General features: G+C 42.8%; 1 protein-coding gene across 3 annotated transcripts in view; it reads left to right on the forward strand.

The window, feature by feature from the left end:
- Positions 1-16,413, forward strand: part of LOC128657177 (oocyte zinc finger protein XlCOF7.1) — a 221,488-nt gene extending 205,075 nt beyond the window's left edge. Inside the window, exon 8 of one of the 3 annotated variants that reach the window (XM_053711424.1) lies at positions 15,884-16,413. In XM_053711424.1, coding sequence (XP_053567399.1) covers positions 15,884-15,981 — 98 coding nt within the window. In that variant the 3' untranslated portion in view covers positions 15,982-16,413. Of the gene's footprint in view, positions 1-456; positions 1,222-15,883 lie in introns of those variants that run through there. The other 2 variants (XM_053711426.1, XM_053711427.1) reach the window with 2 other exon arrangements.
- Positions 16,414-24,930: the final 8,517 nt, after the last annotated feature.

A 24,930-nucleotide genomic window follows, 5' to 3' on the forward strand; every position in this document is an offset into this window, starting at 1 on the left:
TGTTACCTAATACAACTATAGATCCACAACAGTTTTTACTATAGATTTGAGGAAAAAATCTCTGTATTGTTTACAACCTTGTTTATTTAAATTGTAATAAAATGAAATCCATCAGAGATAGCAGGAACATTAGGAGTGACCAAATAAACAGTTTGGTTCATTCTGATTTTAAAAAAAAAGAATGCACTGGTGAGCTCTGCAACACAAAAAGGCCTGGATGTCCACAACAGTGGTGGATGATCGTAGGATCCTTTCCATGTTAAAGAAAAAGCCCTTCACATAATCTGTAAAACACAGTGGAGGCAGTGTGATTGCATGGGCATGCATGGCTTCAGTGGCACTGGGTCACTGGTGTTTATTGATGATGTGACAGAAGCAGCCGGATGAATTCTGAAGTGTATAGAGATACATTGCTTAAATTCAGTGAAGTTGATAGGACAGGATTTCACTTTACAGATGGACAATGCCCCAAAGCATACTGCGAAAGCAACCCAGGAGTTTTTTAAGGCAAAGAAGTGGAGTATTCTGCAATGGCCGAGTCAATCACCTGATCTCAACCTGATCAAGCTTGAATTTCACTTGCTGAAGATAAAACTTAAGGTAGAAAAACCTACGAATAAACAACTGAAGAACGCTGCAGTAAAGGCCTGGCAAAGCATCACAAAGGAGAAAACCCAACGTTTGGTGATGTCCATGCGTTCCAGACTTAAAGTAGTCATTTCCTGCAAAGGATTCTCGACAAAGTGTTAATTTGTCCAATTACATTTGAGCCCCTGAAATAAGGGGACTGTGTATGAAAATGGTTGCAATTCCTAAATGTTTCTGTATTGCCATTAGAAAATCCATTGCTCCCTTTATAGCATGCAATATTATGTCCCACCACTAGGTGTCCCTACTGAACAAAGGATGAGCTGTACATTTTCCAAAATGGAGATTGTTGGAAAAATGCCATGTGCTTTTAGCAGGAAGTGACATCAGTCTAGGCATCCTGTGTACAGCCACCCCCCAGACAACTTACTCCCTAGTAAGTCTATTGGCCATTCCATCTGGTTCCTCCCTAGTGGGTGTTAACAATATCATAATCCCTCCCTTTTGGGTAAAAGGCCAGGACACTAAGAACCCTGGAGACTTCTTCTTGGATCGTGCAGATGCCAAGTCCTATCAGAAAAGCTAAAGAACTGAGGGCCCAAGATGTGGCACGGAGTCACCCTCACATGTGTGTTTGTCTATTTCCTGCTACCTGGTGTAAGCTGCTGAACTCAATCGAAGCTAAGTAACTTAATGTTTTTCATTGTATTGTATTTAGATGCTATTTTTTCTAGATTTAATTACTTACAATCATATGTTTAATGTCTAATCACCATTTTATTTAAAAATTGTTATTTTTAATCTTTACTGAGTTGTCTTCAATCCGTATTAAATATAGCTGTTAAAATATATATATATATATATATATATATATATATAAACATATATATTTATATTTATTTATCATATGCGATTGGCTGAAATACCTTTTTTGGTAGCAGTGAACAAGTGCTACCATAGCACGAAACATGTAGCTGTTAATATACAGGGAGTGCAGAATTATTAGGCAAATGAGTATTTTGACCACATCATCCTCCTTATGCATGTTGTCTTACTCCAAGCTGTATAGGCTCGAAAGCCTACTACCAATTAAGCATATTAGGTGATGTGCATCTCTGTAATGAGAAGGGGTGTGGTCTAATGACATCAACACCCTATATCAGGTGTGCATAATTATTAGGCAACTTCCTTTCCTTTGGCAAATGGGTCAAAAGAAGGACTTGACAGGCTCAGAAAAGTGAAAAATAGTGAAATATCTTGCAGAGGGATGCAGCACTCTTAAAATTGCAAAGCTTCTGAAGCGTGATCATCGAACAATCAAGCGTTTCATTCAAAATAGTCAACAGGGTCGCAAGAAGCGTGTGGAAAAACCAAGGCGCAAAATAACTGCCCATGAACTGAGAAAAGTCAAGCGTGCAGCTGCCAAGATGCCACTTGCCACCAGTTTGGCCATATTTCAGAGCTGCAACATCACTGGAGTGCCCAAAAGCACAAGGTGTGCAATACTCAGAGACATGGCCAAGGTAAGAAAGGCTGAAAGATGACCACCAATGAACAAGACACACAAGCTGAAACGTCAAGACTGGGCCAAGAAATATCTCAAGACTGATTTTTCTAAGTTTTTATGGACTGATGAAATGAGAGTGAGTCTTGATGGGCCAGATGGATGGGCCCGTGGCTGGATTGGTAAAGGGCAGAGAGCTCCAGTCCGACTCAGACGCCAGCAAGGTGGAGGTGGAGTACTGGTTTGGGCTGGTATCATCAAAGATGAGCTTGTGGGGCCTTTTCGGGTTGAGGATGGAGTCAAGCTCAACTCCCAGTCCTACTGCCAGTTTCTGGAAGACACCTTCTTCAAGCAGTGGTACAGGAAGAAGTCTGCATCCTTCAAGAAAAACATGATTTTCATGCAGGACAATGCTCCATCACACGCGTCCAAGTACTCCACAGCGTGGCTGGCAAGAAAGGGTATAAAAGAAGAAAATCTAATGACATGGCCTCCTTGTTCACCTGATCTGAACCCCATTGAGAACCTGTGGGATTTACAAGGAGGGAAAACAGTACACCTCTCTGAACAGTGTCTGGGAGGCTGTGGTTGCTGCTGCACGCAATGTTGATGGTGAACAGATCAAAACACTGACAGAATCCATGGATGGCAGGCTTTTGAGTGTCCTTGCAAAGAAAGGTGGCTATATTGGTCACTGATTTGTTTTTGTTTTGTTTTTGAATGTCAGAAATGTATATTTGTGAATGTTGAGATGTTATATTGGTTTCACTGGTAAAAATAAATAATTGAAATGGGTATATATTTGTTTTTTGTTAAGTTGCCTAATAATTATGCACAGTAATAGTCACCTGCACACACAGATATCCCCCTAAAATAGCTATAACTAAAAACAAACTAAAAACTACTTCCAAAACTATTCAGCTTTGATATTAATGAGTTTTTTGGGTTCATTGAGAACATGGTTGTTGTTCAATAATAAAATTAATCCTCAAAAATACAACTTGCCTAATAATTCTGCACTCCCTGTATGTATATATATATATATATATATATATATATATATATTTATTTATCATATGAGATTGGCTGAAATACCTTTTCTCCAACATAGGTGTGTCCGGTCCACGGCGTCATCCTTACTTGTGGGATATTCTCTTCCCCAACAGGAAATGGCAAAGAGCCCAGCAAAGCTGGTCACATGATCCCTCCTAGGCTCCGCCTACCCCAGTCATTCTCTTTGCCGTTGTACAGGCAACATCTCCACGGAGATGGCTTAGAGTTTTTTAGTGTTTAACTGTAGTTTTCTATTATTCAATCAAGAGTTTGTTATTTTGAAATAGTGCTGGTATGTACTATTTACTCAGAAACAGAAAAGAGATGAAGATTTCTGTTTGTATGAGGAAAATGATTTTAGCAACCGTAACTAAAATCCATGGCTGTTCCACACAGGGACTGTTGAGACTGGCATTTTTTTCCCATTCCTGAAACTGTCATTTAAGGAATTTGATCAATTTTGCTTTATATGTTGTTTTTTTCTTTTACATATTGCAAGATGTTCCACGTTGCAACTGAGTCAAAAGATACTACAGGAAAATCACTGCACAGTGCTGGAGCTACCAAGCTAAGTCTGCTATAAACTTTTGGTATCTATTTCTCCAGCTGTTATTTGTATTGCATGTCATGTCAAACTTATTAATGCAGATAAAATTTCCTTTAGTACTATTACATTACCTGTTGCTGTCCGTCAACATCTAATTTTCAGAGTGTTCCTGATAACATAAGAGATTTTATTTTTTAAATCCATTAAGAAGGCTATGTCTGTTATTTCTCCTTCTAGTATACATAAAAGTCTTTTAAAACTTCTCTTTTTTTCAGATGAATTTTTAAATGAACATCATCATTCTGATACTGATAATGGTTCTTCTGGTTCAGAGGTTTCTGTCTCAGAGGTTGATGCTGATAAATCTTTGTATCTGTTCAAGATGGAATTTATTCGTTCTTTACTTAAAGAAGTGTTTTTTGCATTAGAAATAGAGGATTCTGGTCCTCTTGATACTAAATGTAAACGTTTAAATAAGGTTTTTAAATCTCCTGTAGTTATTCCAGAAGTGTTTTATCTCCCTGATGCTATTTCTGAAGTAATTTCCAGGGAATGGAATAATTTGGGTAATTTATTTACTCCTTCTAGACGTTTAAGCAAATTATATCCTGTGCCATCTGACAGATTAGAGTTTTTTGGGACAAAAATCCCTAAGGTTATGGGGTTGTCTCTACTCCTGCTAATGTACTACTATTCCTATGGCAGATAGTACTTCATTTAAGGATCCTTTAGATAGGAAAATTGAATCTTTTCTAAGAAAAGCTTACTTATGTTCAGGTAATCTTCTTAGACCTGCTATATTTTTAGCGGATGTTGCTGCAGCTTCAACTTTTTGGTTAGAAGCTTTAGCGCAACAGGTAACAGATCATAATTTTATAGCATTATTATTATTCTATAACATGCTAATTATTTTATTGGTGATACCATCTTTTGATATCATTAGAGTTGATGTCAGGTATATGTCTCTAGCTATTTTAGCTAGAAAAGCTTTATGGATTAAACTTGGAATGCTGACATGTCTTCTAAGTCAACTTTGCTTTCCCTTTCTTTCCAGGGTAAATAATCATTTCGTTCCTTTCCTCACAACAAGGAACAAAAGCCTGATCCTTCATCCTCAGGAGCGGTATCAGTTTGGAAACTATTTCCAGTTTGGAATATATCCAAGCCTTATAGAAACCTATAGTCAGCTCCTAAGTACCTATGAAGGTGCGGCCCTTATTCCAGCTCAGCTGGTATGGGGCAGATTACGTTTTCTTCAAAGAAATTTGGATCAATTCCGTTCTTAATCTCTGGTTTCAGAAACATTGTTTCAGAAAGGTACAGAATTGGCTTCAAGTTAAGGCCTCCTGCTAAGAGATTCTTTTCTTTCCCGTGTCCCAGTTGACACAGCAAGGCTCAGCATTTCTGAAATGTGTTTCAGATCTAGAGTTGGCTGGAGTATTTATGCCAGTTCCAGTTCTGGAACAAGGGCTGGGGTTTTATTTTATCTCTTCATTGTACCACAGAAGGTCAATTCCTTCAGACCAGTTCTGGATCTATCATTATTGAATCGTTATGTTAGGATACCAACATTCAAGATGGTTACTGTAGGACTATCCTGCTTTTTGTTTAGCAAGGGCATTATATGTCTACAATAGATTTACAGGATGTGTATCTGCATATTCCGATTCATCCAGATCACTTTTAGTGTCTGAGATTCTCTTTTTAGACAAGCATTACCAGTTTTGTGGCTCTACTGTTTGGTCTAGCCTCAGTTCCAAGAATTTTTTTCAAAGGTTCTCGGTGCCCTTCTTCTGTAATCAGAGAATAGGGTTTTGGTATTTCCTTATTTGGACGATATCTTGGTACTTGCTCAGTCTTCTCATTTTCGAAGAATCTCATACGAATCGACTTGTGTTGTTTCTTCAAGTTCATGGTTGGAGGATCAATTTACCATTCAGTTCATTGATTCCTCAGACAAGGGTAACCTTTTTAGGTTTCTAGATAAATTCAGTGTCTATGACTCTGTCCTTGTCAGACAAGAGAAGTTTAACATTGATATCAGCTTGTCAAAACCTTCAGTCACAATCATTCCCTTTGGTAGCCTTATGCATGGAAATGTTGGGTCTTAGGACTGCCGCATCAGATGCGATCTCCTTTGCTCGTTTTCACATGCGACCTCTTCAGCTCTGTATGCTGAACCAATGGTGCAGGGATTACTCAAAGATATCTCAATTAATATCTTTAAACCGATTTTACGACACTCTCTGACATGGTGGACAGATCACCATCGTTTAGTTCAGGGGGCTTCTTTGTTCTTCTGACCTGGACTATAATCTCAACAGATTCAAGTCTTACAGGTTGGGGAGCTGTGTGGGGGTCTCTGACGGCACAAGGGGTTTGGGAATCTCAGGAAGTGAGATTTCCGATCAATATTTTGGAACTCCGTGCAATTTTCAGAGCTCTTCAGTCTTGGCCTCTTCTGAAGAGAGAGTTGTTCATTGTTTCAGATAAGACAATGTCACAACTGTGGCATACATCAATCATCAAGGAGGGACTCTCAGTCCTCTGGCTATGAAAGAAGTATCTCGAATTTTAGTTTGGGCGGAATCCAGCTCCTGTCTAATCTCTGCGGTTTATATCCCAGGTATGGACAATTGGAAAGCGGATTATCTCAGTCGCCAAACGTTGCATCCGGGCGAATGGTCTCTTCACCCAGAGGTATTTCTTCAGATTGTTCAAATGTGGGAACTTCCAGAAATAGATCTGATGGCTTCTCATCTAAACAAGAAACTTCCCAGGTATCTGTCTAGATCCCGGGATCTTCAGGCGGAGGCAGTGGATGCATTTTCACTTCCTTGGAAGTATCATCCTGCCTATATCTTTCCGCCTCTAGTTCTTCTTCCAAGAGTAATCTCCAAGATTCTGAAGGAATGCTCGTTTGTTCTGCTGGTAGCTCCGGCATGGCCTCACAGGTTTTGGTATGCGGATCTTGTCCGGATGGCCTCTTGCCAACCGTGGACTCTTCCGTTAAGACCAGACCTTTTGTCTCAAGGTCCTTTTTTTCCATCAGGATCTGAAATCCTTAAATTTAAAGGTATGGAGATTGAACGCTTGATTCTTGGTCAAAGAGGTTTCTCTGACTCTGTGATTAATACTATGTTACAGGCTCGTAAATTTGTATCCAGAGAGATATATTATAGAGTCTGGAAGACTTATATTTCTTGGTGTCTTTCTCATCATTTTTCTTGGCATTCTTTTAGAATACCGAGAATATTACAATTTCTTCAGGATGGTTTAGATAAGGGTTTGTCCGCAAGTTCCTTGTAAGGTCAAATCTCTGCTCTTTCTGTTCTTTTTCACAGAAAGATTGCTATTCTTCCTGATATTCATTGTTTTGTACAAGCTTTGGTTCGTATAAAGCCTGTCATTAAGTCAATTTCTCCTCCTGGAGTTTGAATTTGGTTCTGGGGGCTCTTCAAGCTCCTCCATTTGAACCTATGCATTCATTGGATATTAAATTACTTTCTTGGAAAGTTTTGTTCCTTTTGGCCATCTCTTCTACCAGAAGAGTTTCTGAATTATCTGCTCTTTCTTGTGAGTCTCCTTTTCTGATTCTTCATCAGGATAAGGCGGTGTTGCGAACTTCTTTTGAATTTTACCTAAAGTTGTCAATTCCAACAACATTAGTAGAGAAATTGTGGTTCCTTCATTATGTCCTAATCCTAAGAATTCTAAGGAGAAATCGTTGCATTCTTTGGATGTTGTTAGAGCTTTGAAATATTATGTTGAAGCTACGAAATCTTTCTGTAAGACTTCTAGTCTATTTGTTATCTTTTCCGGTTCTAGGAAAGGCCAGAAAGCTTCTGCCATTTCTTTGGCATCTTGGTTGAAATCTTTAATTCATCTTGCCTATGTTGAGTCGGGTAAAATTCCGCCTCAGAGAATTACAGCTCATTCTACTAGGTCAGTATCTACTTCCTGGGCGTTTAGGAATGAAGCTTCGGTTGACCAGATCTGCAAAGCAGCAACTTGGTCCTCTTTGCATACTTTTACTAAATTCTACCATTTTGATGTATTTTCTTCTTCTGAAGCAGTTTTTGGTAGAAAAGTTCTTCAGGCAGCGGTTTCAGTTTGAATCTTCTGCTTATGTTTTTTGTTAAACTTTATTTTGGGTGTGGATTATTTTCAGCAGGAATTGGCTGTCTTTATTTTATCCCTCCCTCTCTAGTGACTCTTGTGTGGAAAGATCCACATCTTGGGTAGTCATTATCCCATACGTCACTAGCTCATGGACTCTTGTTAATTACATGAAAGAAAACATAATTTATGTAAGAACTTACCTGATAAATTCATTTCTTTCATATTAACAAGAGTCCATGAGGCCCACCCTTTTTTGTGGTGGTTATGATTTTTTTGTATAAAGCACAATTATTCCAATTCCTTATTTTATATGCTTCGCACTTTTTTTCTTATCACCCCACTTCTTGGCTATTCGTTAAACTGATTTGTGGGTGTGGTGAGGGGTGTATTTATAGGCATTTTAAGGTTTGGGAAACTTTGCCCCTCCTGGTAGGAATGTATATCCCATACGTCACTAGCTCATGGACTCTTGTTAATATGAAAGAAATGAATTTATCAGGTAAGTTCTTACATAAATTATGTTTTTCATGCAGGACAATGCTCCATCACACGCGTCCAAGTACTCCACAGCGTGGCTGGCAAAGGGTATAAAAGAAGAAAATCTAATGACATGGCCTCCTTGTTCACCTGATCTGAACCCCATTGAGAACCTGTGGGATTTACAAGGAGGGAAAACAGTACACCTCTCTGAACAGTGTCTGGGAGGCTGTGGTTGCTGCTGCACGCAATGTTGATGGTGAACAGATCAAAACACTGACAGAATCCATGGATGGCAGGCTTTTGAGTGTCCTTGCAAAGAAAGGTGGCTATATTGGTCACTGATTTGTTTTTGTTTTGTTTTTGAATGTCAGAAATGTATATTTGTGAATGTTGAGATGTTATATTGGTTTCACTGGTAAAAATAAATAATTGAAATGGGTATATATTTGTTTTTTGTTAAGTTGCCTAATAATTATGCACAGTAATAGTCACCTGCACACACAGATATCCCCCTAAAATAGCTATAACTAAAAACAAACTAAAAACTACTTCCAAAACTATTCAGCTTTGATATTAATGAGTTTTTTGGGTTCATTGAGAACATGGTTGTTGTTCAATAATAAAATTAATCCTCAAAAATACAACTTGCCTAATAATTCTGCACTCCCTGTATGTATATATATATATATATATATATATATATATATATATATATATATATATATATATATATATATATATATATATATATATATATATATATTTATTTATCATATGAGATTGGCTGAAATACCTTTTTTTTTTTTTTGTGTTACTGACTTTTACAATTGGCGTAGTCTGGCAGGATTTCACCTGATCGCTAGATATTAATACGTGAGTAGAGAGCAAAAATTCTGAAATTTTGGTGTATAATTTACATTTATTAACATTATTTATATTTATTTAACTTGTGCCTAAACCGTGAACGTTTAGCCATTTAGCAAATACAAAGTTAAAAGACTGAAACAGTGCTGCTTTGATAAGTAGAGATAGCAATTGTATTTTTGTCTTGCTTTTTCCCCTGACTGTATTTATTTTTAAGAATAGAATGCATGCTTTGTTTAGGAAAAGTAAGAATGGGGGAGGGAAGGTACCTTCCAAATATGGTTCAATTCCAGTATGGGCTGACTCAGGGAGTTGGAAGCCTATAGCAATGGAGCTAATTAAATATGCAGCTCCAGTATACCCTGAGGCTGGAACAGAGCTTGGTGCACAAGCTTTAAGGTTAGATTTAGGGGTATACCCAAAAAAAGAGCGAAAAGCTGCTGCAACTACAGGATGGATTCTGCTGCAAGCGCTACAGCGTGAAGCACAGAGATGTGAGTCACTTAAAAAAGAATTACAAGAAGTGCAGGACCAGTTAGTAATTACAAAAGAATGTATGCGTAGCAATGCTAGTCATGCTGTAGAATTAGAAGAGCAATGTACTAATCTTGTAGTGAGTAAGATTAACCGCAAACGATCCCAGAAAGGTAGAAAGCCAGTGCCAGTGAATAAAGTGCGAGCAATGATTACAGGACCCGCATGGGATTGTGAAGCTCTGCTCCAATCCTCAGACGAGGAGGATGAATACATATCCTTTTCTGATAGTGGGAGTGAATCCAAGGCATGTAAGGCCCGCCCTATTATTACTAAGCAACGAAAAAGGAGGCTGCTCAGAGCTCATGGGGGGGCAAATAGTGTGAGAGATGGTACACGTGATGAGGTGAATGAAGTGGTGCGAGGTTACACCCAGACTGAGCTTACCGATTTAGCAAAAACATTTAAACAACAGATGGATGAGAATATGGGGGAGTGGTTGTTGCGTTTGTAGGATTCAGGTGCTGACAGTGTGATACTGAATGCAAATGAAGCAATAGGCATGGGACAGTTAACCACAGACCGCCAGGTCAGGCAGGTTTTGCGGAGAGTAAGGGAGGTTAGAAACAATTTCCAATTGCTGGATTTGATACGCCATGCTATCCAAATAGTTTTCCCATCTAGTGGAGACATTGAACCTACAAACACCTGGCTAAAATTAAGGGACGCTGTAACGCGTGTTAGGATTATGGGTTGTGTAGCAGGATTGAATAAGGACAATTAGGAGGGGCCAGATATGGAGGAATTCACAGCCAGCATGCGCTCGCGGTTTTTGAAAGCAGCGCCGCTGTCCATGAGAGCCTCATTACTATCTTTACTAGGCGGGTTGGGGAATGGAGGAAAAATACACCAACTTACAGCTTTGTTAGCTGAGATTGGGGAGTTAGAACAAGAATCTAAACCCAGGAAAGGCATGTCTGTCACTAACAGAGAGGGGGAGGTAGATTTAATGGGAATGGAGAAACAGGGAAAGCATAGGAACAGAGATAGGATTAATGTTTCACGTAGACAGATGTGGATGGATTTAATAAAAGCGGGTGTACCTAGAGATAGCATAAATGTCATTTCAACTGCTGATATGTTCCAGAAATGGACAGAGGTTGTTAGGAGATCTAAACAGAAAGTACAAGTATATGCTGCATACAGGGATCCAGTTGACAATTCTCAGTCCCTAGCTTGTTTTCTGAACACACCATCTGACACCCACTTTCAAGTGACTGCCACTACTAACCTTTCCACAGCCATGCACCCAACAACCTTTCCTACACTAACTGGATCCCCCCCATCCACTACAACAGATCGCATCAGCTTGTTCCCTAAGGCCACACCCATTACAACACCTACACCCCCTGAGAATGCTCTACAAGGGAAGTCCCTGTATCCAGCAGAGGATTTGCTTACTCATAAACTGACAAACTGGGATGAGGTTTCACTCCAATGACTCACCGGTGGGCCTTCAGTAGTGCACATGTCCCCACTGACTGCTAGAGACCGACGGCCTCATGTACCTTTGACTATTTGGTGGGGGGCAAGACAGCAGCCAACTAGGATTTTGACGTTGGTAGACACTGGGGCAGAAGTGACGGTACTACATTGTAGCCCTTCAAAGTTGTCAGGACCAAATGTGAGTATAGAGGGTTTAGGGGGACAGATTACTAAGGCAGTACAGACAACCGTTACATTGTCAATAAACAAGGGACCACGATTTAAGGCAAAGGTGTTAATTTCAGAATTACCAGATAATATCTTGGGGATAGATGTTTTGCTAGGGCAGAGTATTGAGACGCAGTGGGGGGTGTTCACTTTTGGATTCCCTCACAAGCCCTACTACCTTCGCCCAGTAAAAGACATTGTGCGGGGGAATGCAAATTGGACACCCGTTGTTATTCCTCCCCCGAGTAACCCGGTAAGGCTAAAGCAATACCGCTTGCCCGGGGGACAGAAAGAAATCAGTGAGACCATTGAAAAGCTGTTACAGTCAGGTGTAGTTCCTCCTGCGGTTAGCCCTTTTAACGCATCCGTGTTCCCTGTTAAGAAACCAGATGGTTCCTGGCGAATGACGATAGATTACAAGGGACTCAATAGAGTAGCACCACCATTGAGTGCTGCAGTCCCCGATATCATCACCATAATTGAAAATATTGCTATACAGGCGGGGCGTGGCACGCAGTGATCGATTTAGCCAATGCGTTCTTTTCAATCCCCATTGCACCTGAGTAACAAGACCAGTTTGCTTTTACCTGGGGAGCATGCCAATACACGTTCCAAGTTGTCCCTCAAGGCTATGTGCATTCTGCTACAATTTGCCATGGATTAGTTGCCCGAGACCTAAGCAACCTCACTCTGAAGACTCCAGTTTTTCATTATATTGATGACATCATGATCACGGGATCTAAAGAAGAAGTAGAAGAGGCGCTTCCTATTCTTGTCAACCACATAACCAGTAGAGGATGGGCCATTAACAAAGAAAAAATCCAAGGCCCTACTCAGGAAGTGAAGTTCCTAGGAATGGTATGGGCTGGCCCCATCCGGAAAATACCTCAGCCTGTTCTTGACACTATCCAGAATACACCTGAGCCAAAGACTTTGAAGGAGGCCCAGAAATTTCTTGGGGCCTTGGGGTACTGGAGAGCTTTTATACCACATCTAGGACTTTTGTTGCGCCCCATATACAATGTTACCCAGAAGAAATCAAACTTTGTATGGGGAACAGAACAAGTTACAACCTTCACAACAGCTAAAGAAGCAGTATTACAGCATCAGGGGCTGGGGCCGGTCCGTGAAGGAGCTCCTTTCCATTTAGATGTAATGGTCACTGACAATGTGGCATCATGGGGGCTATGGCAGCCAAATGAAGATAAAGGGAAAAGGGCAGTGCCAATTGGGTTCTGGTCTAAGCAATTGACTGGAGCTCAGCAAAGATATACACCACTGGAAAAGAATCTTCTAGCAGCATACATGGCATTGCAGCATGTGGAAGCAATGACAGGACAAAGTCCAGTGTCTGTGAAGACTGATTTACCTATTGCAGGATGGGTGAGAGATGAAGGACTACCTATTAAGACAGCTGTAGCACATAGTCAAACGTTACTGAAGTGGAAATGGTATCTGCAAGAGAGAGGAGGTATACAAGCCGGTGAGATAAAAGAACTGTCTAAGCTTCTCACTGGTTTAGTGACATATGAGACCCTGTCCAATCCTAATGTACATGAAGTACCTCTCCTGGAGCCATCTCCAAACAAGACTGCCCCTCTATTTGAAGAGCTTGGCAAAGAACAGAAGATGAATGCCTGGTTCACTGATGGTTCAGCTATTGTGACCCACAAAGGCAGACATTGGACTGCGGTAGCATACAATCCATGCCAACAGATTGTAATTCAAGAAAAAGGGACAGGAGGTTCCAGCCAGTATGCTGAACTGACTGCCATAGCCATACTGATGGAAGAGACTACAGATCCAGAAATTTACATCTACACTGACAGTTGGGCAGTATACAAAGCATGTACAACATGGATGCCGAATTGGAAGAACAACAGGTGGTTAATTCATGGAAAACCAGTTTGGGGAGGTGAAGACTTATGGGAGAAGATTTGGAAAACAGCCCATTTACGACTAATCCACATTGGACATGTGGACGCTCATATGAAAGACAGCATTGGAGAAGAGAACCCGAACAAGACTGCAGATGAATTAAACAGAATAAGAGCAGTGAAAAATATTGATCCAGTGGATCCAGTATTGCTTCGGATGGCAGAGTGGGCTCATGAAACATCAGGCCACAGGGGAAATACAGCAACACTAGAGTGGGCACGAGCCAGAGGGCTACCCATTACTCTCCCAATGGTTGTGCAAGCACAAATAGCATGTGAGACATGTAATGAGATCAAGAAGTGGCCACTCGCTAAACATGCCCGTGGACATTTGAACAGAGGAACCAAAGCGGGGCAGATCTGGCAAATGGACTACATTGGCCCATTACCAAAGGGCAGAGGAGGTTTAATGTATTGTTGTACCGCTGTGGACACATTCTCTGGGATATTGAGAGTACTACCCTGCAAGCATGCGAATCAAGCCTCAACCCTTCAAATGCTTCAGACTCTAGTAGCTGCCTATGGACTACCATCCGAAATCCAGACAGATAATGGAACCCATTTCACTGGACAACTTGTGCAGCAGTGGTCACATGACTCGGGCATTAAATGGATCTTTCACATCCCCTATCACCCTCAAGCCTCGGGGTTGATTGAAAGGTGCAATGGGCTTTTAAAAGATCAAATTCGGAAGCTATCCCCAAGTAGGACATTAAGGGGGTGGGATAGGGTCATTACACAGGCAGTTATGATGCTTAATAACAGGCCAATAGGGAGGTTCTCCCCATACGAGAGACTGACTGGACAGATGGAGACACTGACTGAATTTGCGACTGTGGTTCCATGGAACATCTCCCCAACAAGTGGGGAAGAACAAATTCAAAATAGTCAACCAACATTTATTAGAGGTTGCAGAGGGTGGTGGAGGGGGCAAGCACACCCTTCCCATGGGAGGTACCCTACCGGAGGAAGCTGAGGTAACATTTACATTAGCTGATGATTTAAGAGATAATGAATGGTTGACCACAGGGACTATTAGTGTAACAGAAAATCTGTGGGAGATCTTTTTGTCCAGGGGGTCACCAGGGCAGATCACACCAGGCACTGTTCTGGGTCTGGTATCTATTTGGATACCCCAACCAATCCTTGTGACTTGGGAACAAGGCAGCACTGTGCAGTCAGGATCCAAAGTGTGGGTATTACCCTGTGTGGGTGAACAGGTCAGGCAGAAAGGAGAAGTTTTATCAGATGGGCCTGGGGATACTAAAGTTGTATTGTTAAGTGGAGGTACACACCCTGTCTTTTATCCTTCCAACAGGTTAGTGGCAATATAGACCGGTCAGATTCATGGTCCTCCAACTCATTCTTGAACCTGCTGGCGAGATACTCAAAGGTGTCGAACAGCACTGACTGCTGGATATGTGGGGCCATCTCATTCAGTGAGGAGAGTGGATACCCTTTCATTGGAGTGCCATGGTCATTGGAGGAATTAAAGCACTATAATGCAACAGAATTTGGCTGGTACAGAGAAGTAGGGGAGCCACACTCGGAAGGAAGACTCCACATCATAAATATCCCACAGGAAGGTGCTGTTTGCATCAGCTCCCATAAAAATGGACTTAATGCCACTAGGTTGGGATATTCTAATTGCACATCTGCTTGGGTAAAAGGCTATGGTAATGACAAACATTGGGGAATGTCAGTGAATGAGTCTTCACCTGTAATCAAAATTGTAACTTTCACTCCCCATGGTGCCATTAAACGCATGAACTTTCCTTTTATAGCCACTATCATGGATACGTGTTTTAGTGGGCCCCCTGATAATAGCTATAGTATCCTTCCCCGAGGCGTATATTTTCTATGTGGATCTTGGGCCTACAGGTGGTTACCACGCCAATGGGAGGGGGAGTGCTACATTGGATCTATCATCCCAGCAATAAGGAAAAGAGATCACCCTCCAGAATGCCTTATTAGAAATAAAAGATGGAGTGAATTCATAGGAACCCATGAAGCCAACTCAGGTGTGGTATTTCCAAGCTGGGGGGTATATTGGGCATTCAACAGAATTGAGGCACTCGTTAAATTGTTTGAAGATGCTCTGGATGCCTCAGTGGACTCAATCAATAAGCTAACCCAAGAAAAGGTGCAGATTAGGGCAGTGGCATTACAGAACAGACTAGCGCTGGATTATATTCTAGCTGCAAAAGGAGGGGTGTGTGCCTTGATAGGAACTGAGTGCTGCACATACATTGTGAACAATGCTGGAGACATTTCTCATGACTTGTCCAAGATAACGGACATTAAAAAGAAGCTCCAAGAACCACCAAATATCGGGCTTTTTGGGTGGTTGGGGAATCTAGGGGCTACATTTATTCAAGGAGTAATAATGATTTTTGTTATTTGTGTAATTTTGTATGTTTTTGTAAAGTGGGTAACATGTATCGGGAAACAGATGACACATAGGGCTAGGCCCATAAGAGAGGTTTATGATTTATAGAGATTGCATATATATATATATAATGGGACCAACAGGTGGTTTGTATTGCCATTAGAAAATCCATTGCTCCCTTTATAGCATGCAATATTATGTCCCACCACTAGGTGTCCCTACTGAACAAAGGATGAGCTGTACATTTTCCAAAATGGAGATTCTTGGATCGTGCAGATGCCAAGTCCTACCAGAAAAGCTAAAGAACTGAGGGCCCAAGATGTGGCACGGAGTCACCCTCACATGTGTGTTTGTCTATTTCCTGCTATTTGGTGTAAGCTGCTGAACTCAATCGAAGCTAAGTAACTTAATGTTTTTCATTGTATTTAGATGCTATTTTTTCTAGATTTAATTACTTACAATCATATGTTTAATGTCTAATCACCATTTTATTAAAAATTGTTATTTTTAATCTTTACTGAGTTGTCTTCAATCCGTATTAAATATAGCTGTATATTTATATTTATTTATCATATGCGATTGGCTGAAATACCTTTTTTGGTAGCAGTGAACAAGTGCTACCATAGCACGAAACATGTATGCTCTCTGTGCGCCTGCAAAGCACAACATGGATTAGTCCTATACAGGACAACTTTTGTTTTTAAAAATGTTCTAATAAAAGTTCTCTTTTTATATCCTATAATTGGACTTTGAGCGCTTTTTGTGGCTTTACATTCTTGGACTCTCTCTCTCTCTCTCTCTCTCTCTCTCTATATATATATATATATATATATATATATATATATATATATAAACATATATATATATTTATATTTATTTATCATATGCGATTGGCTGAAATACCTTTTTTTTTTGTGTTACTGACTTTTACAGTTTCATATATTTTTCTTCAACCCCTTGAATTAAAGATAAGTCTGCACTTCAATTGCATCTTGGTTGTTTCATTTCAAATTCATTGTGTTGGTGTACAGTCACAATTATGACAGCTGGGTCAGTTTCCAATTATTTATGGACCTAACTGTATATATACATGATTATACATAGGTGTGTGTGTGTGTGTGTATATATATATATATATATATATATATATATATATATAAAAATAACTATTTAAAAATACTTAAAACATATTCTGCTATGTGAAATATTTAAAGTAAATTCACAGTATAAGACTTTATTAAAAATGAATATTGAATAAATATTGTTTTTCATGTTTTCATCTACTTAATTGCAAAGGGCTCTAATGCACTTATGTGTATATACGTACAGTATACATATGTGTATATATTTATGTGTATATATGTCTGTAAATACATATATACACATATAAATACATATTTATATACCGTATTGTGCCGCATATAGGCCGCAACCTTAAAGCTTGGTGCCATTTTGAAGAAATTTAATTTTTTTCAAGAAAACACACAAAATGTGCAAGCAATGAGTCCCAATGCAGGGTGTCAGCTCCCAAGGGATACTTTTACACTTCCCCAAGAGTATAGAAAAAACAAAACAAAGGAAAGATGCTGCACTCCTCAGTAATTTAAAATGTGAAAAAAACCTTTATTCAACCATGAATAAAGGCTCTTTTCACATTTGAAATTACCAGTACTAAGGAGTACAGCATCTTTCCTTTTTTTATTTTAACATATTAAAGCTGCAATTTGGTATGTACTGGTACATTATTAGCAGGTTTCGCAGGTAGGATGTGATGGGGGGGAAAAAAAGCACTTTCTTACCTGACAATATCAATAGCAAAACTGACTCACATGAACTATTACAAGACGTTACAGAACTATCCAATCCGGTGGACTACAATCCCAATAAGGCCACAGGGTGCACCGGAAGTTTGGATGTACAAGCCCGTTCTCCGAATTACACTGTGCTCAGCACAGTATTACCACATCTTCACACACCTTCACAGCGGTGGCTCCTGCATATGAACATTCTGCTCATCATTCAAACCAATCAACTATTGCAAAACGTTGCAAAACTACCCAACTCCGGCAAACTACAATCCCCATAAGGCCACTGGGTGCACCGGAAGTTCGGCTGTACTGCGCAAGTGCAATTTTGCCGATAAGCACTCGACTATAGGCCGCGCCCTGCATATAGACCGCACTGCACATTTAAAGCTACAAATCAAGGGGAAAAAGTGCGGCCTATATGTGGAACAATACGGTATACAGTGGGGCAAAAAAGTATTTAGTCAGCCACCAATTGTGCAAGTTCTCCCACTTAAGAAGATGAGAGAGCCCTGTAATTTTCATCATAGGTATACCTAAACTATGAGAGACAAAATGTGGAAACAAATCCAGACAATCAGATTGTCTGATTTGGAAAGAAGTTATTTGCAAATTATTGTTATATAGCCTTTGCTGGCAATGACAGAGGTCAAACGTTTTCTGTAAGTCTTCAAAAGGTTGTCACACACTGTTGCTGGTATGTTGGCCCATTCCTGCATGCCTATCTCCTCTAGAGCAGTGATGTTTTGGGGCTGTCGCTGGGCAACACAGACTTTCATCTCCCTCCAAAGGTTTTCTATGGGGTTGAGATCTGGAGACTGGCTAGGCCACTCCAGGACCTTGAAATGCTTCTTACAAAGCCACTCCTTCATTGCCCGGCCGGTGTGTTTGGGATCATTGTCATGCTGAAAGACCCAGCCATGTTTCATCTTCAATGTCCTTGCTGATGGAAGGAGGTTTGTACTCAAAATCTCACAATACATGGCCCCATTCATTCTTTCATGTACACGGATCAGTCATCCTGTTCCCTTTGCAGAGAAACAGCCCCAAAGCATGATGTTGCCACCCCCATGCTTCACAGTAGGTATGGTGTTCTTTGGTTGCAACTCAGCATTCTCTCTCCTCCAAACACGACGAGTTGTGTTTCTACCAAACAGTTCTACTTTGGTTTCATCTGACCATATGACCTTCTCCCAATCCGCTTCTGGATCATCCAAATGCTCTCTAGCATACTTCAGACGGGCCTGGACATGTACTGGCTTAAGCAGAGGGACACGTCTGTCACTGCGGGATCTGAGTCCGTGGCGGCGTAGTGTGTTACTGATGGTAGCCTTTGTTATGTTGGTCCCAGCTCTCTGCAGGTCATTCACTAGGTCCCCCCGTGTGGTACTGGGATGTTTGCTCACCGTTCTTGGGATCATTTTGACCCCACGGGGTGAGATCTTGCGTGGAGCCCCAGATCGAGGGAGATTATCAGTGGTCTTGTATGTCTTCCATTTTCTAATTATTGCTCCCACAGTTGATTTCTTCTCACCAAGCTGCTTGCCTATTGCAGATTCAGTCTTCCCAGCCTGGTGCAGGTCTACAATTTTGTTTCTGGTGTCCTTTGACAGCTCTTTAGTCTTTACCATAGTGGAGGTTGGAGTGTGACTGTTTGAGGTTGTGGACAGGTGTCTTTTATACTGATAACAAGTTCAAACAGGTGCCATTAATACAGGTAATGAGTGGAGGACAGAGGAGCCTCTTAAAGAACAAGATACAGGTCTGTGAGAGCCAGAAATCTTGCTTGTTTGTAGGTGACCAAATACTTATTTTCCACCATAATATGCAAATAAATTATTATTAAATCAGACAATGTGATTGGCTGGATTTGTTTCCACATTTTGTCTCTCATAGTTGAGGTATACATATGATGAAAATGACAGGCCTCTCTCATCTTCTTAAGTGGGAGAACTTGCACAATTGGTGGCTGACTAAATACTTTTTTGCCCCACTGTATGTGTGTATATATATATATATATATATATATATATATATATATATATACACTGTGTATGTATATATATCAAGGACATGCAGTCATAGGAGGCAGGGCCTCCCCTGCCATTTTGGCCCCCAAAGTTTATTTAAATTTAATATAAATGAAAAAAAAAATTGTGTTAAAAAAAAAATTACTTTTTTTTTCTTCCCCATGTTACGCTATGGAGATGCAGACAGTGTACTTTACATACTCCATTGCGCAACATGGGTGCATATTTTGGGCATTAGAGCAACAGCTTCTGGCTAACAAACAAAAAATATTAACCTTTTTTTTCTCCCCATGTTACGCTATGGAGAGGCAATGTACTTTTCTACTTCTCCATTGCGTAACATGGGTGCATTTTTTAAATTACACAGTAAGGAAGAGAACACCACCCACTGGCTGCCACAGGCTGACCGAACGTCAGTGTGGAAAAAATAGGCCAATAGGAGGCATCACTCGTAATGCCTCTTAGCGAGAGAGCCAATCAGAGACGGACATGTTCTCCTGGTGATTGACAGCACCAGGAGAACGTGAACGTTATAGATTGGCTCCCTGCGCATGCTTAAGATAGCATGATTTTGAGCGCAGCGCAGTACTGGCGGCAAAAGGGAACTGGGGAGGAGAGACTGCTGCAACCTGAGCTGTCATCCCATCTAGAGTCTGGACGGAGCCATCTACCTGGTCACTTTGGAGTTGGACTTGCTATACTGGACCAGTAAGCCAGGTGAGTAACTGAGACTGAGTGAGCGACCCCCTGGAAGAAACTTTGAAAGATCACTGCCAGCCGCCCTGGGGACATCTGAAATTTCTGTATCGCAGAGCATCTGCTGCAGGGATTCTCTTAGTGATAAGTGAATGACGTAAGGTAACGGTTATTACTATTATTTGTGCACATTATTTTTATTATAATTTACCTTGATGACATAAAGATATATTATAATAAAAATAATGTGCACAAATAATAGTTATATTCATTTCATTAGTACATTTAATTTTGGGTTAACAGTAGCACTGTAAGAGCGCGCTCCCTTTACATAACTTAACATGTCATGTGTCAGGCTGTCAGCTCTTATTTAGAGATATTTATCCACCGTGCTGCTATTAAGTCACGCTCCCAATTTGTGTTAGACTGTTAGTGCACTTCATGCATAGCACTCTTAAACTTAGATTTCTTCTGCTGACACAACTTTGTGCACCTTCATGTAAGGGGAACAATTCATTAAAGGTAATGTTAGTGATAGAAATGTGAGTGCCTGTGCCTGTCATCGTATCTGGATTATAATACAGATGTAATTGATAGGTAGTGGACCCGGTACTGTATTTAATGCATTGCATAGTATTGGAAATGAAAACCGGGAGATTAAAGACATGGGTGCACTGCAGGGGGAGGGAAATTTAATAGATTCATTGATTATTATTCACAGTTTATGGTAAGCTAAGATGAATGAGTGCACTGGTGACTGACACATACTATGGTACTGTACTGGTGCAATTTTTTTTTTTCTCAACTTTTTTTTTCTTGCGCCCTCCCCCTCTGTCTCTTTATCCCTCCCCCTCTGTCTCTTTATCCCTCCTCCTCTGTCTCTCTCTCCTCTCTCTCTCTCTCTCCCTTCTGTCTCTCCCTTTCTCCATCCCCCTCTGTCTCTCTCTCCCCTCTGTCTCTCTCTCCCCTCTCTCCCTTCTGTCTCTCCCTTTCTCCATCCCCTCTCTCTCTCCCTTCTGTCTCTCCTTTTCTCCATCCCCTCTCTCTCTCCCTTCTGTCTCTCCCTTTCTCCATCCCCTCTGTCTCTCTCTCTCCCATCTCTCTCTCTCCCCTCTCTCCTCTGTCTCTCTATCCCCCTCTGTCTCTCTATCCCTCCCACTCTGTCTCTCTATCCCTCCCCCTCCGTCTCTTTATCCCTCCCCCTCTGTCTCTCTTTCTCTCTCACTTTCTCTCTCTCTCCCTTCTGTCTCTCCCTTTCTCCATCCCCCTCTGTCTCTCTCTCTCCCATCTGTCTCTCTCTCCCCTCTCTCTCTCCTCTGTCTCTCTCTCCCCTCTGTCTCTCTCTCTCCCCTCTGTCTCTCTCTCTCCCCTCTGTCTCTCTCTCTCCCCTCTGTCTCTCTCTCTCCCCTCTGTCTCTCTCCCTCCCCCTGTCTCTCCCTTTCTCCCTCCCCCTCTGTCTCTCCCTTTCTCCCTCCCCCCTCTGTCTCTCTCTCTCTCCCCTCTGTCTGTCTCTCTCTCTCCCCTCTGTCTGTCTCTCTCTCCCCCTCTGTCTCTCTCTCTCCCCCTCTGTCTCTCTCTCTCTCCCCCCTGTGTCTCTCTTTCTCCCTCTCCCCCTCTCTCCCCTCTGTCTCTCTCTCTTCTCTCTCCCCCTGTCTCTCTCTCTCTCTCCCCCTGTCTCTCTCTCTCTCTCTCTCTCTCCCTGTCTCTCTCTCTCTCTCCCCCCTCTGTCTTTCTCTCTCTCTCACTCCCCCCTCTGTCTCTCTCTCTCTCTCTCCCCCTGTCTCTCTCTCCCTCCCCCTGTCTCTCTCTCTCTTTCTCCCCTCTGTCTTTCTCTATCTCTCCCCCCCCTGTCTCTCTCTCCCCTCTGTCTTTCTCTCTCTATCTCTCCCCCTCTGTCTTTCTCTCTCTCTCTCCCCTCTGTCTCTCTCTCTCCCCTCTGTCTCTCTCTCTCCCCTCTGTCTCTCTCTCCCCCTCTGTCTCTCTTTCTCTCTCTCCCCTCTCTCTCTCTCTCTCCCCTCTGTCTGTCTCTCTCTCTCCCCCCTGTGTCTCTCTTTCTCCCTCTCCCCCTCTCTCCCCTCTGTCTCTCTCTTCTCTCCTCTCTCTCTCTCTCTCTCTCTCCCCCCTGTCTCTCTCTCTCCCCCTGTCTCTCTCTTTCCCCTCTGTCTTTCTCTCTCTATCACTCCCCCCTCTGTCTCTCTCTCTCTCCCCCTGTCTCTCTCTCTCTCTCTCTCTCTCCCCCTGTCTCTCTCTCTCTTTCTCCCCTCTGTCTTTCTCTATCTCTCCCCCCCCCCTGTCTCTCTCTCTCCCCTCTGTCTTTCTCTCTCTATCTCTCCCCCTCTGTCTGTCTCTCTCTCCCCCTCTGTCTCTCTCTCTCCCCCTCTGTCTCTCTCTCCCCCTCTGTCTCTCTCTCTTCTCTCTCTCTCTCCCCTCTGTCTCTCTCTCTCTCTCTCTCTCCCCTCTGTCTGTCTCTCTCTCTCCCCCCTGTGTCTCTCTTTCTCCCTCTCCCCCTCTCTCCCCTCTGTCTCTCTCTCTTCTCTCCCCTGTCTCTCTCTCTCTCCCCTGTCTCTCTCTCTCCCCCCTGTCTCTCTCTCTCTCCCCCCTGTCTCTCTCTCTCTCCCCCTGTCTCTCTCTCTCTCCCCCTGTCTCTCTCTCTCTCCCCTCTGTCTTTCTCTCTCTATCTCTCCCCCTCTGTCTCTCTCCCCTGTCTCTCTCTCTCTCTCCCCTCTGTCTTTCTCTATCTCTCCCCCCTGTCTCTCTCTCTCTCCCCCTGTCTCTCTCTATCTCCCCTCTGTCTTTCTCTCTCTCTCTCCCCTCTGTCTTTCTCTCTCTATCTCTCCCCCTCTGTCTCTCTCTCTCCCCCCGGTTTCTCTTTCTCTCCCTGTCTCTCTCTTTCTCCCCTCTGTCTCTCTATTTCTCCCCTCTGTCTCTCTATCCCTCCCCCTCTGTCTCTCTATCCCTCCCCCCTCTCTCTCTCTCCCCCTCCCCCTCTCTCTCTCTCCCCCTCTCTCTCCTCTCTGTCTCTCTCTCCCCCTCTGTCTCTCTCTCCCCCTCTGTCTCTCTCTCTTCTCTCTCTTTCTCCCCTCTGTCTCTCTCCCCTCTGTCTCTCTCTCTCCCCCCTGTGTCTCTCTTTCTCCCTCTCCCCCTCTGTCTCTCTCCTCTCTCCCCCCTGTCTCTCTCTCTCCCCCCTGTCTCTCTCTCCCCCTGTCTCTCTCCCCCTGTCTCTCTCTCCCCTCTGTCTTTGTCTCTCTATCACTCCCCCCTCTCTCTCTCTCTCTCTCTCTCTCCCGTCTCTCTCTCTCTTTCTCCACTCTGTCTTTCTCTCTCTATCTCTCCCACCCTGTCTCTCTCTCTCTCTCCCCTCTGTCTTTCTCTTTCTATCTCTCCCCCCTCTGTCTTTCTCTCTCTCCCCTCTGCCTGTCTCTCTCTCCCCCTCTGTCTCTCTCTCCCCCTCTGTCTCTCTCTTCTCTCTCTCTTCTCTCTCTCTCTCCCCTCTGTCTTTCTCTTTCTATCTCTCCCCCCTCTGTCTTTCTCTCTCTCCCCTCTGCCTCTCTCTCCCCCTCTGTCTCTCTCTCCCCCTCTGTCTCTCTCTTCTCTCTCTCCCCTCTGTCTCTCTCCCCTCTGTCTGTCTCTCTCTCTCCCCCCTGTGTCTCTCTTTCTCCCTCTCTGTCTCTCTCCCCTCTGTCTCTCTCTTCTCTCCCCTGTCTCTCTCTCTCTCTCTCTCCCCTGTCTCTCCCCCCTCTCTCTCTCTCTCTCTCTCTCTCTCCCCCTGTCTCTCTCTCTCCCCTCTGTCTTTCTCTCTCTATCTCTCCCCCCTCTGTCTCTCTCTATCTCTCCCCCTGTCTCTCTATCTCTCCCCCTGTCTCTCTCTCTCTCCCCCTGTCTCTCTCTCTCTCTCTCCCCCTGTCTATCTCTCTCTCTCCCCCTGTCTCTCTCTCTCTCCCCTCTGTCTTTCTCTCTCTCTCCCCCTCTGTCTTTCTCTCTCCCCCGTTTCTCTTTCTCTCCCCTCTGTCTTTCTCTCCCCTCTGTCTTTCTCTCTCTGTCTCTCTCTTTCTCCCCTCTGTCTCTCTTTCTCCCCTCTGTCTCTCTATCCCTCCCCCTCTGTCTCTCTATCCCTCCCCCCCTCTCTCTCTCCCCCTCTCTCTCCTCTCTGTCTCTCTCTCTCTCTCCCCTCTGTGTCTCTCTCTCTGTCTCTCTCTCTCCCCTCTGTCTCTCTCTCTCTCCTCTGTCTCTCTCTTCCTCCCCCTCTGTCTCTTCCTTTCTCCCTCCCCCTCTGTCTCTCCCTTTCTCCCTCCCCCTCTGTCTCTCCCTTTCTCCCACCCCCTCTGTCTCTCTCTCTCCCCTTTGTGTCTTTCTTTCTCTCTCCCCCTCTGTGTCTTTCTTTCTCTCTCCCCCTCTGTGTGTCTCTCTCTCCCCCTCTGTGTCTCTCTCTCTTCTCTCTCTTTTTCTGTCTCTCTCTATCTATCATCTCTCTCTTCCTGTCTCTCCCTCCCCCTCTGTCTCTATCCTTATGTGTCTCATTCTCCCCCATGGTCTCTTTCTCTGTGTCTCTACCCTCTGTCTCTCTTTGTCTCTCTCTCCTCTGTCTCTTTGTCTCTCTCCCTCCCTCTGTCTATTTCTATCTCCCTGTCTCTCCCACCCCCTCTGTCCAACTTAAATCTAATATCTAATTTCCTTCATTTTCTTGATATCCTTTGTTGAAAATCATATCTAAATATGCTCAGTAGCTGC

Source organism: Bombina bombina, chromosome 4 (assembly GCF_027579735.1).
Source record: "Bombina bombina isolate aBomBom1 chromosome 4, aBomBom1.pri, whole genome shotgun sequence".
NCBI lineage: Eukaryota > Metazoa > Chordata > Amphibia > Anura > Bombinatoridae > Bombina > Bombina bombina.